Here is a 15,973-nt window from a genome sequence, read left to right on the forward strand (position 1 = left end):
CTCCATTGAGATCTTTGCCATAACTTCTCAATATTACCTCCCAAGTAAAGCATTGACTCTACAGGGCATGTTCTCTTATCTACTATGATATTCTACCAACTTGATTCTTTCAAATCAGATCATTATTTCTCTTCTGCAGCCCAATCAATAGGAAAAGATACTAAATCTATGTCTACAGCCACACTACCTGGGATGCACTCAATTCCTTCTAAATCTACTCTCATTAGTTGCAAAGACCCTGACTAAGAACTTAAAGAATTCTAGAAGACCAACCAAGGACTTGGCAATGTAAGAGTTAACCGCTCTCTTAGATTCTCATGGTGGTGGTGGTGATGGTGATGGTAGTGGTGGTGGTAATGATGTGACAGTGGTCACAGTGGTGATTTTGGTAGGGTGATGATGGTAATGATAGTGGTGGGATGATGGTGATGTTGATGGTAGTGAGGATGTGATGGTGGTGGTAGTGGTGATGATGATGGCGTAATGGTGGTGATGATAATAGTGGTGTTGATGAGCTTCAATAATAAGTTTCCACTTCCTGTGCATTTCTTGAAGGTCAAAGCCTGTTCTCAGTGCTCTGCACATACTCACTCATTCAACCCTGACCCTCAGTACTATTATCCCCCCTGCTGAAGAGGCTGAGGCATGCGGGGGGGGGGGGGGGGGGGGTAAGTAACCTTTCTAAGTTCAGAAGGTGAGAGGGGGCTGCAACAGCACACAGCAGTGCTTGGGTTGTGATATTCTTTCAGGGATGAGGGAAGAAGGCTAAGAGAAGCCTCTCAGCAGCTGAGAGAGAGAACCTCAAATTGCCTTCCGTGAGGCACACAACATCTGCCATCAGAATGGCGAATGGCTGCCATTCACTGAGTGGAGAAAGTGATATACATCTACAGTTCGCTGAGCATTTATTGAGCTCTTCATATGTAATGCTAGTTGCTAAGTTCTATTCTGGGTCTTTGCACCTATGTCATATAAACTGATGCTGAATTCTTGTCATGGTTTTTAAAGATAGTTTTCCTCAAAACCCAACCTCCACACAGAGGACAAAGCACACATTTGTGCTTTAATTTCAGAGGAAGAAGAACAGCAGAGTCACAAGGACTCGGGACTTGGCGCGCGCTGTGCTCCCGTCCCACTCTGCCTCTTCGGTTATCTCCTCCTCCTATGCCCCAGTTGCCTTGTTAGCAAGAAGGAGAGAAAACGGCCCCTTGGGCTGCTCCATGCTGACTCCACAGGATATGACATCATCGGTACAGCCCTTCCCCTGGGGAGACTCCCTACAGATGATGGGCCCTGTGCACAGAGATGACACAAGCATCTTCTGGCTGTCGCTGCCACCCTCCCTGCTCCATCACTGGCCAGTTAATCACCTGACCTGAGGAAGCAGCTCAGCGTGAGGCACCGAGAGCCAAATGCAAGAAGAAAGAAGAGGGACTGCAGAACTGTTAGCGCGAGCAAAGCAACTGTGTCTCCTCAGCCAGGGTTTTTATGTGCCATTCACCAACAGTTTAAAACCCAGCAAGGTCTGTGGTAAAAGCTGGGACTTTAATTGTGCCACTGGATGTCACTGTTGAGTAAGTGTCCACTTAAGTAAGCACGTTTCAGTTGCTGCCTGTGGGGCTGGACGGATGGCTCAGTGGTTAAGAGCACACACTGCTTGTGCAGAGGACCTGGATTCACTTCCCAGCATCCTTGTAGGGAGGCTTGCCCCTGCTTGTAATTCAGCTCCAGGGAATCTGATGCCATCTTCTTACCTCAGGCACTCCTGCACTCACACATACGTGTGCATGCACACACAGAGACACAGACACATAATTAAAAATAAACATAAGCCTTATCTTAAATATCTAGCTATTTAGCAATCATAGAGGTGTCTGGTTACAGCAGGTGAGGTAGCATTAAAATTAAAAAGTCCTTTCACAAAATTTTTCTGTCCTGACTGTATGTAGTGGGTATAGTTACACTTGAAATCTGATTAGAAGAAAGCCAATTTTTGACTTTATTAACTTGATTTTGAGTTAAAAAAAAAAGTCCATAAAATGATTACACCCACTCACACTTGAGTGATTTGAACAGTTTAGCTTTTGATACATCTCTTAAAGCACTGGTATGTTCATCAAAGAGGCCGTTAATAATCATGTCTTTAAACAGAATAATCAAAAATACATGTAAACAGTCAGGCATAGTGACACACACCTTTAATCCCAGCACTCAGGAGGCAGAGGCAGGAGGATCTCCGTGAGTTCTAGGACAGCCAGGGCAACATAATAAGACCCTGCCTTGAGAAAAAAAAAAATGAATGTAAACACATGCATCGCATCAACAACATCTGAAGGAAGCCGGAAGACAGAACACTGGTGTCTTCCCCTGACATGTGATGGCCGAGCAGTGTATGGAGCGTCTGTAGCATGCAGCAAACACTCCTGAGTGGGAAGTGGCTCGTCCCTCAAGAGTCCTGCATCTGAAACGTAGGCCTCTGTGATAGTGCAATGGTAGGACTTCATGAGATGGGGCCCAGGGGGAGACTTTTACTCCACCCTTCTCCTTCACCGACTTCCCATCTGACAATGTGAACGTTCCCTCTCACACATGTTCCTGGCACTGAGTTGCCATCTGCCATGAGGTGGTAGAGCCAAGGCGGCTTTCACCGAGTGACACTATACCGTTCAGAACCTCAGCCTTCCTAATCGTGGTCTAAATCACTCATTTTCTGGTGAGTGCTGTGTCAGGCATTTTATCATAGTAACGAAAAATGGATGAAAAAGAAGGACAAATGATCTATGTGTCTGTAAAGCACCGTGAGGACTCTTGGGCCCAAGCTGCAAGGGTTCCACTGTCTTTAAGAGAAAGCACCCAGTGCGCTCATCGCCTCCCCATCCTTTTGCACACGACTCACTTTCTGTAACACGAGGGGAACTTTCACTTCAGGGTCCTTCTTCCGGTCGTTGTCCAGGAGGACTGTAAGTGGCACTCCGAAAATCCCGCTGTCTGCATGGAAAACAGTCAAGGGAGGAAGAAAAAGCAAGAGTCAGAACGCGTCCTGGTGTTCCGGGGCCAGCGTGGCAGCCGGCGGCCTGGCTTGCTAGTTACCTCGGCCTTTTCCTCGCTCCGTCTTGTTTCTCTTCAGTTGTATCCCGAAGGCATCGAAGAAGGCCGTCAACTCAATCAGAGAGAGATGGCGGATTTTCTTCATGTCTTCCGCAGACAGGTCTCCTGTTTCGGTCAACCCAAATCTGGTTTTCTGAACAATAAATTTCTGAAATACACAGTGAAGATCTTTATTCTTCCATCAAATGAGATCAGGACACAATAACTGTTTCTGGGTCACAGAACCAGTGAGTAGGTGTTCAAGAACACAGGAAGGCCCCTGCTATGCTAATTAGAAGCAAACCAGCAACTCCCAGGGTAGGACAGCATGGGTGTCGAGGCTGCAAATATTGCCAGCACTGCAGCTGTGGCCACAGCTGCCACCTTCTTCTCTCCTTTTCCATCTTTCTGTGTTTGTGTATGTGTGCACACTCATACGTGTAAGCGTGGGCATGTGTGTCACAGAAGACAATGTCAGCTGTCAGTCCTTGTCTTTCACCGTCCTTGAGACATGGTCTCAAACTCTGGGGCATTTACTGGACTTTGCCTCTCTGAGATTACAGATGAACTCTGCTATGCCCATCTTTACATGGGTAAAGGGGGTTCAGACTAGGGTCATCGTGTCTGCATGGCAAGTGTTTTTAACCACTGAGCCATCCCCCAACTCAGCAACTGCCTTTTTTTTTTTTTTTTTTTGGTTTTTCAAGGCAGGGTTTCTCTGTGTAGCTTTGTGCCTTTCCTGGATCTCGCTCTGTAGACCAGGCTGGCCTTGAACTCACAAAGATCTGCCTGCCTCTGCCTCCTGAGTGCTGGGATTAAAGGTGTGTGCCACCACCGCCCGGTGCAACTGCCTTCTTACAAGACCTGTATATTGTCCTGTAATCTGGGTTGCACATGGTATCTACACACAAAACAGCACATCTAGGCATATCCCAGAGACACAGAATGCTGGTGTCTGGCACCGCTAATTCCCTCATGTATATTCAGAGATGAAAAGCAATCCTCATATTGGCCCAGGGAGCCATCTCAGGAAGTTCATAGACTGATCGTAGAAGGTTTGACTTACAGTTAAGGCATAGTCTTCTTTCTTAATGTCTGACTTCTTCCATTTAGTTCTGTTTGGGGTCTCTGTCACCATTTCTGAATAAGACACCTCAAAAGACAGTTCTTCGGCCTCTGGCGGAATGTTCTTTTCTAGATAATCATCATCTAAAACAAAAAAACAAGAGACAAGAAATGTAATACAGCAGCGAGCCAGTCAATGTGACTGGCTGCAAATTAATCTACCAATACTTACAAGGCAGCCCACGGGCATGCTGGAGTCCAGAAATCTGGGGAACAGAGCCTGGCTCCCTGAGGAGGAGTTCACTTAGGCAGTGACATGGTGTCAATGACCTTCCCTATGGACACATTTCCACCCACATCCAAAACAACCATCCAATCTAATTTTTAATGTTTTAAACTTTTACGTGTCATGAAAGTTTTTAAGGGTTAGAGGCAGACCTGTAAGAGTACATTTCTCTGTATTCTTCTGAGATGAAAAGCACCATCTAGATCTGGCATTACTTACTGGGGTCCCAGAAACTTACAGAGGTGGGAAGGAGGGTATCTTCCTAAAACTCCCCTCTACTTTTACAAGTACAAATGCTCACTTTTTAAGATTATCCAGTGTGGACCTCACTGCTGGGTATGCAGAGTTAGTCTGGATTGCTGTAATCTGATATTGGTCTAACCTTGCATAGTGCACATTGAGAAGCCCCTGACTGGGAGATGGTGACAGGAATGTCCCGCAGTGGTCCTTTTCTCAAGCTAGGCTGCAAATGAGAGCAAATGACTCCTTGGCACAGAGCATTGGCCCAACGCTAGACTCTGAGTTCTGAGTACGATTTTGACACAACACCTTCCTTCTCTGCCTGGCAAACGTTTTTATGCGCAAAGTAAAGAATTATTTGATTACAAACAGGCTTTTTCTTCTGTTTTCTTCTTAGGACCCTGATTAAAGTTCAAGAAGTCCAAAATGACAAAAGGCGGAATTCATCAGTCAGATTAATAAGAGGCTAGCTTGCTTTCATATTACAAGGTGTGGAGAGCTTATAAATTAATGCACCATAATTCCGAATATGAACACTAGCTGAAACACGGTGAGGGGCTGCAGAGTGGAGTTAGGAAATGGCAGGGGCAGGGAGGGAGGGAGGGAGGGAGGGGGGGAGGGAGGGAGGGAGGGAGGGAGGGAAGGTCATGGTTTTTCACTTATGCAGAGGCAGGCTTGTACTCAGCACAGAGGAAGGTTGTTAAACAGTGCTTGGACTTCTTGTGGATCTAGGATGGAGTCTTTGGAAATCAGTGACCAAGCAGGCAGATTCTCCAAGCCACTGGGCCACTTCTCCAAGCCACTGGGCCACTGCATGTGGGCACTGTCTCTGATGGTGTGATTCCTAGATCACAGGCGGTAAACAGACCGATGGGAAAGCATTTCTGGCAAGTCTCTCCTCTTGGTTATTTTATTTTTAGTATCAACATTATTGAAAAACAATTTGCATGTCAGGCAATTCATCATTTGATGCATGAAGGCAATGGCTTTTAATGTCATAGCTTGGCAACTACCACCAAGATCAATTCTAGAATACTTTCATCAAGTCTACTTTGCATTTGGATGTGAATGGTCAAAGCATAGGCTGTGTTTCTCTAAAATGAGAATGCACATTTCTCAAAAGACAGGAATCACAAAGGCATGGCTTTGCGGGCCGGCCTTGGAGCAAGAGGATCCCTTTCTGAGTGTCTCAAGGGCAGAAGCTGAGATAAAAGTCAGCCCTATAAGTTTGTGTGTCAGAAGCAGCTCAGGGAGGGCTAACACACACTTCCTCAGTAACTGGGAGCCTTGGATGAGGCTGCTGCTTAGCCTCCTTGTAACATCTGGATACATCATGGCGCTTACGGGGAGGCCTAACTCAAAGCCACTGCCTGAGTGAAGCGCTCCTACCTCACGTGCTGGGAGTGAAGGAAAACTTCCCTTCCCATTTAGCGTGGTTAACACTGTCCATTATAAACAAAATGGGCTGTTTGGAGGTGAGGGAGGGAGTGCTGGAAACAAGAGAATCATAACACACATCTTGCTGGGTAGAGGCAAGGATGGGGAGAGATGTATGGATGAGCAGCGGGCCACAGTGAGATAAGACTAAAAAGTTCTGAGGTACTATCGCCAAGCATGGCGACTGGAGATATAGCAATAATGTGCTTCACATTTCAAACACCTGCAAGAAAGGAACTTGGAAGCTTTACCACAAAGAAATGATATGTGTTTAAGAGTTAGATAAGTTCAGCCTGATACAGACATTAGCCTATGTACGTATGCATTGAAACATCACCACAGGTACCCAACCAATAAGTCCTACGTATACATTTATGGTGACACACAGTCAACATTAAAAGTCAATGTATTAAATAATAAAAAAGAAACTCACTGCTAACTGCGCTGAGTGCCAGACCCCAAAGGAGAAGGCACAGCGTAAGTTCACCAGGGGACATGCCACTCACCACTCAAGGCACTTGGAACTGACGGTTCAGCATCTGCAGATCCGTTGGTGTGAACGGGAATATCCGGGATAGCCTCAAGTATTGACTGCCAAGCAAGGAAAGAGAGACGAAATCATTGACCACAAATACAGTGATGCTTCATCTCTTACATTGTTGGGTATAAGCCTTGCTTTTAACAGCTGAGACATCTCTCCAGCCTGACGCTTCATCTCAGTTGGGTTTATGTTCTGCAATATATGAATATTTTTCACAAACATACTTCCTGGTTTCACAAATGGTGTGCAGTGACCACGGTTGTTTCTCTAGTTAGTTTATATGGATGTGGCTTACCCAAGTTTCTCAAAGAACTATGCTGAAGTCCTCATAACTAACTCTGTCTTCTTAGCTCACATGCTTAGCAGCTTCTGCTAAGATATAAAATTAGAATGTTTGAGGATGTATATTTGATAATTACTGCCTGCTAATCTGGATGCATTCTGTCTTAGTTATATCAGTTATATTGCTAATATTAACATATCAACTCTTGCGTTGTGAAGTATGGAGTAGTAACAGCTAACAAAAAAGTTAACCATCTTTCCAGATGTGGTGGGTACCTGCCTGTAATCCCAACACTCAGGAGGCAAGGCTGCAGGCGAAGTTACAGGCCAGCCTGCTCTACACACTGGGTTCTAGGCCAGCTTGGTCTACATAGAGGGTTCTGGGCCCACCTAGTCTTCATAGAGGGTTCCAGGTCAGCCTGGTCTACATAGAGGGTTCTAGGCTAGCCTGGTCTACATAGAGGGTTCTAGGCTAGCCTGGTCTACATAGTGGATTCCAGACTAGCCTGGTTTACACAGTAAGATCCTGTCTCAAAACAAACACATAAACAACAACAATAAAACTCTAAAATAATAAATTATCTCTTATAATCCAATTTCCTTTCTTAACTTGGCTCCTTCCTCACAAAAAATTCTGCCACAGCTCTGTACTCCACTTGTACCATCAGAAGCTGAGTTATCTCTCTTTATAGAGTTCTGCAAAGTGAGTTTCTACTCATGTCTGGAAGGGTACCAGTTTAAAAAAAAATTGACTCAGAAACTCTACCAAAAACTTTACATGCAAACCATGTATTCTATAAAAATTCTAATATGGAGTTTTTATCTGTGAACATGTGTGACTTCAAGAAATTGCCATTCTATCAAGAACCTTTTATATGCTAGCCGCACATAAAATCTGTCCTTTTCCCCAAAGACCCTGATGCTAGGTCTTTTATTCTCATATTTATTTAGCAATCACCGAACACCTGCTTCATGAAAGACCCTTTATCGTACGCTGCTGATTGCAGAGGGGAGTCTCCTGTTCCCAGCCTCGTGTTTTCTTTTGATTCCTGGTTTTGCTTCAAACGAGATTTCAAATCTCTTAATTGTATAAATCACATGCGAATAGACAGCCAACTGTCAAAATGCAGATGCCTGTACACTGCAGTTTCTGGACGAAAAGACAGAAGTCGAGGGTCATGTAGTTCAGTATCAGTCATATTTCTGGTGGCTCCAAAGCCAAACACTACAGCATATACACCTATACACCCCTGGCTATAGTTTTTTTGTTTGTTTTTCAAGACCAGGTCTCTCTGTGTAGCTTTGCGCCTTTCCTGGAACTCATTTGGTAGCCCAGGCTGGCCTCGAACTCACAGAGGTCCGCCTGGCTCTGCCTCCCGAGTGCTGGGACTAAAGGCGTGCGCCACCACTGCCCGGCTCCGGCTATAGTTTTGATAGGACATATCTTCCAGATGCCCGTGTCTTGATCTTCCACTTAGCACTATTGGCGGGTGGTGAACACTTTAACAAGTGGAGCCTCGTGGAAGGTTTTAGGTCACTGGAGGGCTGGCACTCAAAGGAGACTGTGGAACAGAACACAGCAAAGGGGCAGTCTCCTGCTACAGCAGGGGAATCCAGGTGAGACTAACATAATTCTACCTGCCCACCAGTGATCCTCAGGCAAGGATTGGCGCCCGGGACTCCTGCAGATATCAAAAGTGATGGATTGTCCTTCTTACAGACCAGGATAGAATCTGCATGTGGCCTATGCATATCTTCCTGACCACGTTAGACAAGCCTGCATTGTGCACAGCACCTCATGGTGTGAGTGTCATGTGAATAGCTGGTACACTGTATTGCTGAGAAAAGTATGGCAAGAGAAAATATCTGTACATGTTCACGACAGATACAATTAAAATGTCTTCCATCTGCAGTTGGTGAGTCTGAGGTTGAAGAGATTCATTTCAATAAATACTGGATGGTCATCTGATGTAATTCGCCTTACAGTCCACAATAACACAATTATCCAGAACAAATATTCTGCATAATTATGAATTATTAGAAGGAAAGCCCCAGTGATCTTTTCAAGAGGAAGACATAACCTTTCTCCGAGTTCACCTGGAGGAAATGATTTCTCGGAAGGAAAAAGGAAAATTTGCAGGTGAACTTCACTCTAGCAGATTTCAAAGACAGACCACTAGCCATGTGGGGGATAACTTGTGGTCTTCAAGATTTGGTGAAAGGGCACTGCATGAGAGAAGATTATTCTTTCAGAAAAGTTAACAGTTGGCCACTTTATACCACTCCACAAAATAAATTCTAGTGGGCAAGTTGTTGAGGTCTCCCCTGAAACAAAATCTTGAGGTCTTGGTGCAGGAAACCCTCCAGACATCTAAGACTTCTAGCTGCTGCAGATTCGCCTCTGAAAAGTCAGAGACCCCAACATTCTCTCACCCATGCCCAGAAGTCACACCAGAGAGTCCAGCCAGTGGTCCACGTTCCTTATAATGCAGAACTATGAGACTAAGAATGTAGTCACCTCAGGGTAAAAACTCGAGAGCACATTCCATCCAGGTACAGTAAAGGATGTGTTGGCATCCTGGGTGAATTCCTGCACCTCCCAATTTATTAACATTTCTAAAGAAAGAACCTCTGCATAGCAACCCAAAGTAAGAGAAGTTGGAGACTGTGGCCAGGGAGATTGTTTTTAGACCCAATATTGCTTTATTTATGTCACTATTAACATCTGATTTTATTTTCAGGAAAAAAAAATAAAACTTGAGTGATTAACTCATCCCACACAGCTCTATAATCACCATGCAGGACCAAGTTCTTTCTCTTACATCATCATCTTCAACCTTCTAAGAATCTTTATGTAGACAGTATGTGATCGGTAAGAACTTCTTTGAATCAATGTCTGGAAAGAATCGATGGTGTGAAAAGCTAGCAGCAAAGAATGAAGAACTGGAAAAATGCATCATTCTGACTGGACACAAAATAGTGGTCACAGAACTGCCATGGAGGTAAAACAAAGAAACAAAACAATGCCATAGTCTCCTACGATAACTGAGTTAGGTATCCAGCCTACTCCACATTCAGCATGGTGTACTCTTCACTGCTGCCTTGTACAGGGCACTGGGGGTGAAGTAAGGTTGGATAGATGCAGACAAGTGATCATATACTGTGTTGGGAGTTCTCCTGTGAACTAGGAAGTTTCAGGGAGCCCCACTAGAGCTTTAAGCAAGACTTGCACTTTGGATCCATGATGCGCAGCTATGGGAATGATGGATTGTGAGGGGTATAAAGCTAATGTCTGGGAGGTTACTGGGTAGCTACTTCAGGAATAAGAAGATGACCACAAGCATCTGTACCAAAGAAGAAACTGTAATAAAGGGCTCAGGTACAAATAGTCCACAACCATATTCATGATAGTACCTATGGGCCTCAGAGATGGGTGTGAAGAGAGGAGAGGCAGGAGTTGAGGCTGATACATAGGAATGGCCTGAGCACACGGGTACCACCAAGTGAAATAGTAAATAGAGGATGCTAGTTAAGGGCTGATCTGCATCATTGTGTAAGCCCTGTTGCAGATAACCCCTTCTATGGTCACCAAGGTTTCCAAATGAGATCCCATTATAAGTAGGACGGATTTCGGGTGATCTCAAATTAGAGACGCTACTGCACATATGTTCAAGTTCAGTTTATACATATATGAGTTAACAACACTGCTTTTCTAAACAATGGGCAAATCTGAGGAGTGGGTGATACATGAGTATCAGTATCGAACTCCTCAAAATAGACAGTGACTAAGAAACTGCTGCCTCCAGGGAATCTCTTCTGAGCATCTATCAAGCTAACATCTGCCTTCCATCAAAGTGGCATCAGAGAACCATAACCTCATCAAAGATGGGTGGGTTTTCCACTGTCTTCTTTAAGAGATCTATTATCTTGCCTCTGCCAGAAAACTAGCTCAGAGATACTTTGTGTGGATGTGACATTGTGTATGTACAGGGGAAATGACAAGTATTTTTGACAAAGAAACATAGAACTGTTACTCAAGGTGGGAGGGGGTCCCTATGCACAGAGAAAGCTGTATGGGCAAGCCCTCAGAAGTAAGGCTGGAAATGAGGTCTAAGCAAGGTCCAAAGCCTTCAGTGTCCCATAGGAGCTTTCTTCTTACTTACCCAGGAAACAAAGGGACTTCTAGGCTACTGTGGGGAAATGAAACCAACTCAGGGAGCTGCTGGAGACTATCTGTGGGAACCCTGTGAGGGAGGTGAAAGTTCACGACTCCCTCCACACTTGATACCATAGAGTTCACTTGGATTTCCAAACACAGACGTGCTCATTCATAGAGCTTCCTTTAAACTCAGATTATTTGCTATTGTTTTTGTGATGCTGGAGTTTGAACCTAGGGCCTTGTGTTCTCCCTCTGAGCTGTACTCTAACCTTCTTTTTACTATTCACTATTCATTACTGGTGTGTGTGTGTGTGTGTGTGTGTGTGTGTGTGTGTGTGTGTGTGCGTGCATGCTCGCGTGTGCAAGGGCATACGTGTCTGTTCATGTACATGTGTAAACATGAGGTCAGCCTTGGCTAGTTGCTCCTCAGGAGCCATCCACCTTGTGTTTTGAGACCTGGTCTCTCACTGGGACCTGGGGCTCACAGATTAGGCTAAACTGGCTGGCCCGTGAGAACCAGACATCGGCCTGTCTCTGACTCCCTGGTACTAGGATGACCAGCAAGAGTCACGACACCTGCGTTTTTATGTGGGCACTGGGTATTAAACTTAGGTCCTCACGCTCATACTGCAAGCATTTTCTGCACCTCCTCAGCCCCTCTTTTAAAAATTTTTGGCATAGGGTCTCACTAAGTTGTTCAGGCTAGTCTTGAATTTGTTAACCCCCTGCCGTAGCCTCTCATGCAGGTTTACAGAAAGGAAGATGTATTCATTCCTTAGTTTGAAGTCGCCTTCCTAGTTGTTAGAAGGTGGGTCACAGCAACTGTTGACTTATAACCCTCATTCAAGTTTTCTTAATTTGTCTTGAAAAAAACATTGCTCTTCTTACCTTCCAACATAGTTGTCTAAACATGCAATTTTGCTGATATCAAAGACTTACCATGGAGCCACTCTGGAGGTCCACAAAACTACCTTCTTCATCCTGGGTACCATTGGATAGGGTGGTACTGTTGAGAGAAGTATCATCCGGCTAAATGGAGAAACAAAAGAACCATTCTTATCCTAGAATTACTTGGCAGTGTGTCTGTGCGTTCCACTGACTACTACACAGAGATGTGTGTGACAGATGTGAGGTCATGAGAGTCTGGTATGGACAGCCGTGTGTGGCCATTAGCGCTCACCACTGTGAAACTCTGAACGCTAAGCCCTCTGGTAGATATGGCTTCTGCAACAGACTCGGCCACCATCTGCCACATACTCTATTTGCCTTAATACTATCTTGGTTTATTTTTAGGAAGCTAAGTATTAAATAAAGAACTTCATTTTCAGGCTCACGTGACACGAAGAGGGATCATGTGGCAAATGTTGGCAACAAGGTATAAGTAAGTGTCCTCTTACCCAAAGTGTTTCTGGGAAAACGAAGGTTTTCCTGATCAACAGGAATAGGATCAGATATGATGGTACAAGGTTATAATTACAGTACTCAAGAGACTGAGACAGGATGACTGTGAATTGGATAACAACCTGGGCTGCAAAAGAAGACCTGTTCTACAAATCAAATGATACATATCTCTGTAGTCCCAATCTGCCTGTGGCAGGACCACAGACGACAGCATGGATCTGCCTGCCAAGTGCTGTGTCCAGGAAAGAATGGTGGGTAACACTAAGGACCCCAGAGGTAAGGGTGGCGGACACTGAGGATCAAACCTGGCCATGTCCATGTGAGTGTCCTGTCAGAACTGAACTTCTCATGTTAAGTCTGAAAGCAAATGAAAATCACCTTGGTTCTTTTTCTCTTTTTTTCAAATTATAGCACTTTTTTTTGATAGATTTCACCAGCAATGGGACCACATATATTTTTTTTTTCATTGATAAGCTAGAACAAAAAGATTTGAAGTTTTTTGGTACAGTATGCAATAAAGCTACTGAAGATGTGAATTTTCTTGACTGAGGATATAAAATTGAATATATTTGAGAATTATAAAAACCAGAATACTTTGTTTTTTAAAAATGCATGCATTTCCCTTGATCGTATTTTCTCCAGATGCTCTAAATTCTTTAAAAATGAACAAGAGGTGGGGGTGGCAGTGCAGTCCTGGGATCCCAGCACTTGGTGGGGGGAGGCCGAAAGATGAAAAATTCGAGCTCACCCTCAGCTACTTACACAGTTTGAAGCTAGCCTGGGCTATATAAGACCTGTTGTGCATGAATGAATGAATGAATGAATGAATGAATGAATGTATGAATGGATGAATAAATAAATAAGCAAATCAGATAGATAGATAGATGATAAATAGATGATTGAGAGATAGATAGATGATAGATAAATAGATGATTGATAGATAGATAGATAGATAGATAGATAGATAGATAGAAAGAAAGAAAGAAAGATAGATGGAAGATATAGATGGAAAATAGGTAGATAGATAGATAGATAGATAGAAAGAAAGAAAGAAAGATAGACGGAAGATATAGATGGAAAATAGGTAGATAGATAGATAGATAGATAGATAGATAGATAGATAGATAGATAGTTGGATATGATAGACAGTATGAGTAGATAGATGATATATATCTATATCTATATATAGAGAGATAGCAGAATGTTTTAAAGAAACAAATGAAACTCAGGCACTGGCTGAAGAATGTTAGTCAAGGAGGCCAGCTGACAGCCATCGACCTCTCCTCCACCCAATCACTACCAATGGCAGATTCTACAGGGAGTCACTCTTCCACATCCCCGGAATTCAGCCAAGAATTCCACCCTAGAACAACTGACAGCAGTTCCTAGACGGAAAGCAAACAGTAGGGGGAATACCTCCTCTTAAAGTAGCATAAGGAGGCTGGAAAGATGGGTTAGTGGTTAAGAGCACTGGCTGCTCATCAAGAGGACACAGGTTCAATTCCCAGCAACCACAGGGTGGCTTGTAGACATTTGTAACTCCAGTCCCAAGGAATCTGATGCCCTCTTCTGGACTCCCAGGCCACCAGGCACACACATACACACAAAGTAAAATTAAAACAAACAAACAAACAAATAATTAAGTAGTGTAAGGAGAATTCCTAGGGAAAAAATGAGAAAAACAAACTAATAATAAAGAATGGACAAAGTAGGGGGCGGACTGAGGCAAATATTTAAAAATGATTGAGAACACAGACACTAAGACTTCTCCCTTGGATAGTCCTTAAATATAACCCTAGGAAAATAGAAAGCACATTATCTAAATGAACTAAGTACCTTGGGGATGAGTGGGCTACCAGCACAGGAGAGAAGGCGCAGCAGGGCTCACAGGGAAAGACACTTGAGAGAGAAATCAGTGACCCAGCTTTGCAGGAACTGAGACAGCATCTTCCGCTCTCTGATTTTGAACTTGGGGAGGGCTTGCCAACTCCACCCACCCACTCTACACACCTTCAACTAAGTGCCATGAGCACAGAAACAATTCTGCCTCTGGGGAAACTAAATCTACAGAGCAAACACACAACAATTTCCAACATAAATCAATCGGAAAAAATCAATGTAGTCCAGCTCTACAGAGACGTATGGAAGTAGTGAGTTCACCCCTAGGAGTCCTGAGATCTCGCGTGGGGGATACGCGTGTGGCAGTTCCCTTTGCTTAGCTGAGACCTTTGCTTCACAGTGCTGAGGAGACGGGGCTGGTGGGAGGTCTGGGAATCAGACAGAAAGACACTCTAGGACCACAGACTTGATCAGAGGTGCTCCAATCACTGGAAGCTCAACCCCAGGACTCTAGCTCCCGCTCAGTGGGAGTGCTCCAGTTCCCTCACCAGAGGGTGCTCACTCAGGGGTAGCTCCTCCTCCTCTGTTTGCGTCACTGAGCATGCCACTTCACCAAAGTTAATATGTTCGCTACACAAAATATTTGGGAGAACACTAAATATTTATATCTTAGTGGACACTGAAGATATTGAAAAAATATTTACATTGTAGTCAGTTTTTGGTTTTTTTTTTTCTCATGTGAGCTCACCCACAAACACCAAGAGCTAGCTGACAGCATCCGCCACACAAGAGACATATAAAAAACTATTCTGGCTGTTATTTCTGACTGTGGTGTTTTGTATATAGAATTTTGATCTCTTGGATTTATCTACAAAAGTATTCCCTGCTGTGCGCAGCAATGTGAGCTGATGCTGTGTGTGGTTGTGCTTGGCAACAGTCTGAACTGTGTGGGCTCTTGGCTCGAGAGAAATGTGAATGCTCACTCTTTAGCCCCATGAATGCTCCTGGCAGCGCTGCTCACAGCAGCCCAGACTGCAAGCAATCCAAACATCCATCACCAGGTGAACAGAGAGGGCAACAGGAGGCACAATGGTAAAACGGAGCCGGCCGGCGGTGGCGCACGCCTTTACTCCCAGTATTCCGGAAGCAGAGCCAGGTGGATCTCTGTGAGTTCGAGGCCAGCCTGGTCTACAGAGAGAGTTCCAGGACAGGCATCAAAACTACACAGAGAAACTCTGTCTTGAAAAACCAAAATAATAATAATAATAATAATAATATTAATAATAATAATAATATAAAATGGAACATTACCTACTAGAATTCTATAAGTACAAATTTGTGGGTCTTAAATTTATGATTATGAGTAAAAGAAAGCAAATGCTAAAGCAGTCTTATATTTAAAATTCTATGTAAATGGAGATGAAAATGAGCGAAGGTGTTAGTAGTCACGCACAGCTTGCCTCTGAAGGAAAGAAGGGATGTCCATGGACGAGGACAGCGGAGGCATTCTGTGGTGATGGCCATCTTCTACACTTTCACTGACTGTGATTTTCTGGGGAGCACAACTGTTAAAACCAGCTGAATGACACGTCTCAAGTGTGGCATATTATTTGTAAATTATGCCCCAGTTTCAAGA

The 15,973-nt window shown here is 44.1% G+C and overlaps 1 protein-coding gene and 1 long non-coding RNA gene across 6 annotated transcripts in view; one reads left to right on the top strand and one right to left on the bottom strand.

The window, feature by feature from the left end:
* Positions 1 to 15,973, bottom strand: part of Arhgap28 (Rho GTPase activating protein 28) — a 69,043-nt gene that overhangs the window by 30,180 nt on the left and 22,890 nt on the right. Inside the window, exons 4-8 of the mRNA XM_059278411.1 lie at positions 12,037 to 12,126; positions 6,622 to 6,706; positions 4,154 to 4,296; positions 3,091 to 3,256; positions 2,897 to 2,988 (exon numbers count right to left, since the gene is read on the bottom strand). Of these exons, the coding sequence (XP_059134394.1) occupies positions 2,897 to 2,988; positions 3,091 to 3,256; positions 4,154 to 4,296; positions 6,622 to 6,706; positions 12,037 to 12,126 (576 nt within the window). The remainder of the gene's footprint in view (positions 1 to 2,896; positions 2,989 to 3,090; positions 3,257 to 4,153; positions 4,297 to 6,621; positions 6,707 to 12,036; positions 12,127 to 15,973) is intronic.
* LOC131923396 (uncharacterized) overlaps positions 9,801 to 15,973 on the top strand; it is a 31,323-nt gene continuing 25,150 nt past the window's right edge. For 2 of the 5 annotated variants that reach the window (XR_009382597.1, XR_009382596.1), the window contains exons 1-3: positions 9,801 to 9,940; positions 10,745 to 10,827; positions 12,426 to 12,478. This is a non-coding gene — a long non-coding RNA (uncharacterized LOC131923396). Of the gene's footprint in view, positions 9,941 to 10,744; positions 10,828 to 12,425; positions 12,887 to 15,973 lie in introns of those variants that run through there. The other 3 variants (XR_009382598.1, XR_009382599.1, XR_009382595.1) reach the window with 2 other exon arrangements.

This window comes from Peromyscus eremicus, chromosome 13 (assembly GCF_949786415.1).
Source record: "Peromyscus eremicus chromosome 13, PerEre_H2_v1, whole genome shotgun sequence".
Taxonomy (NCBI): domain Eukaryota; kingdom Metazoa; phylum Chordata; class Mammalia; order Rodentia; family Cricetidae; genus Peromyscus; species Peromyscus eremicus.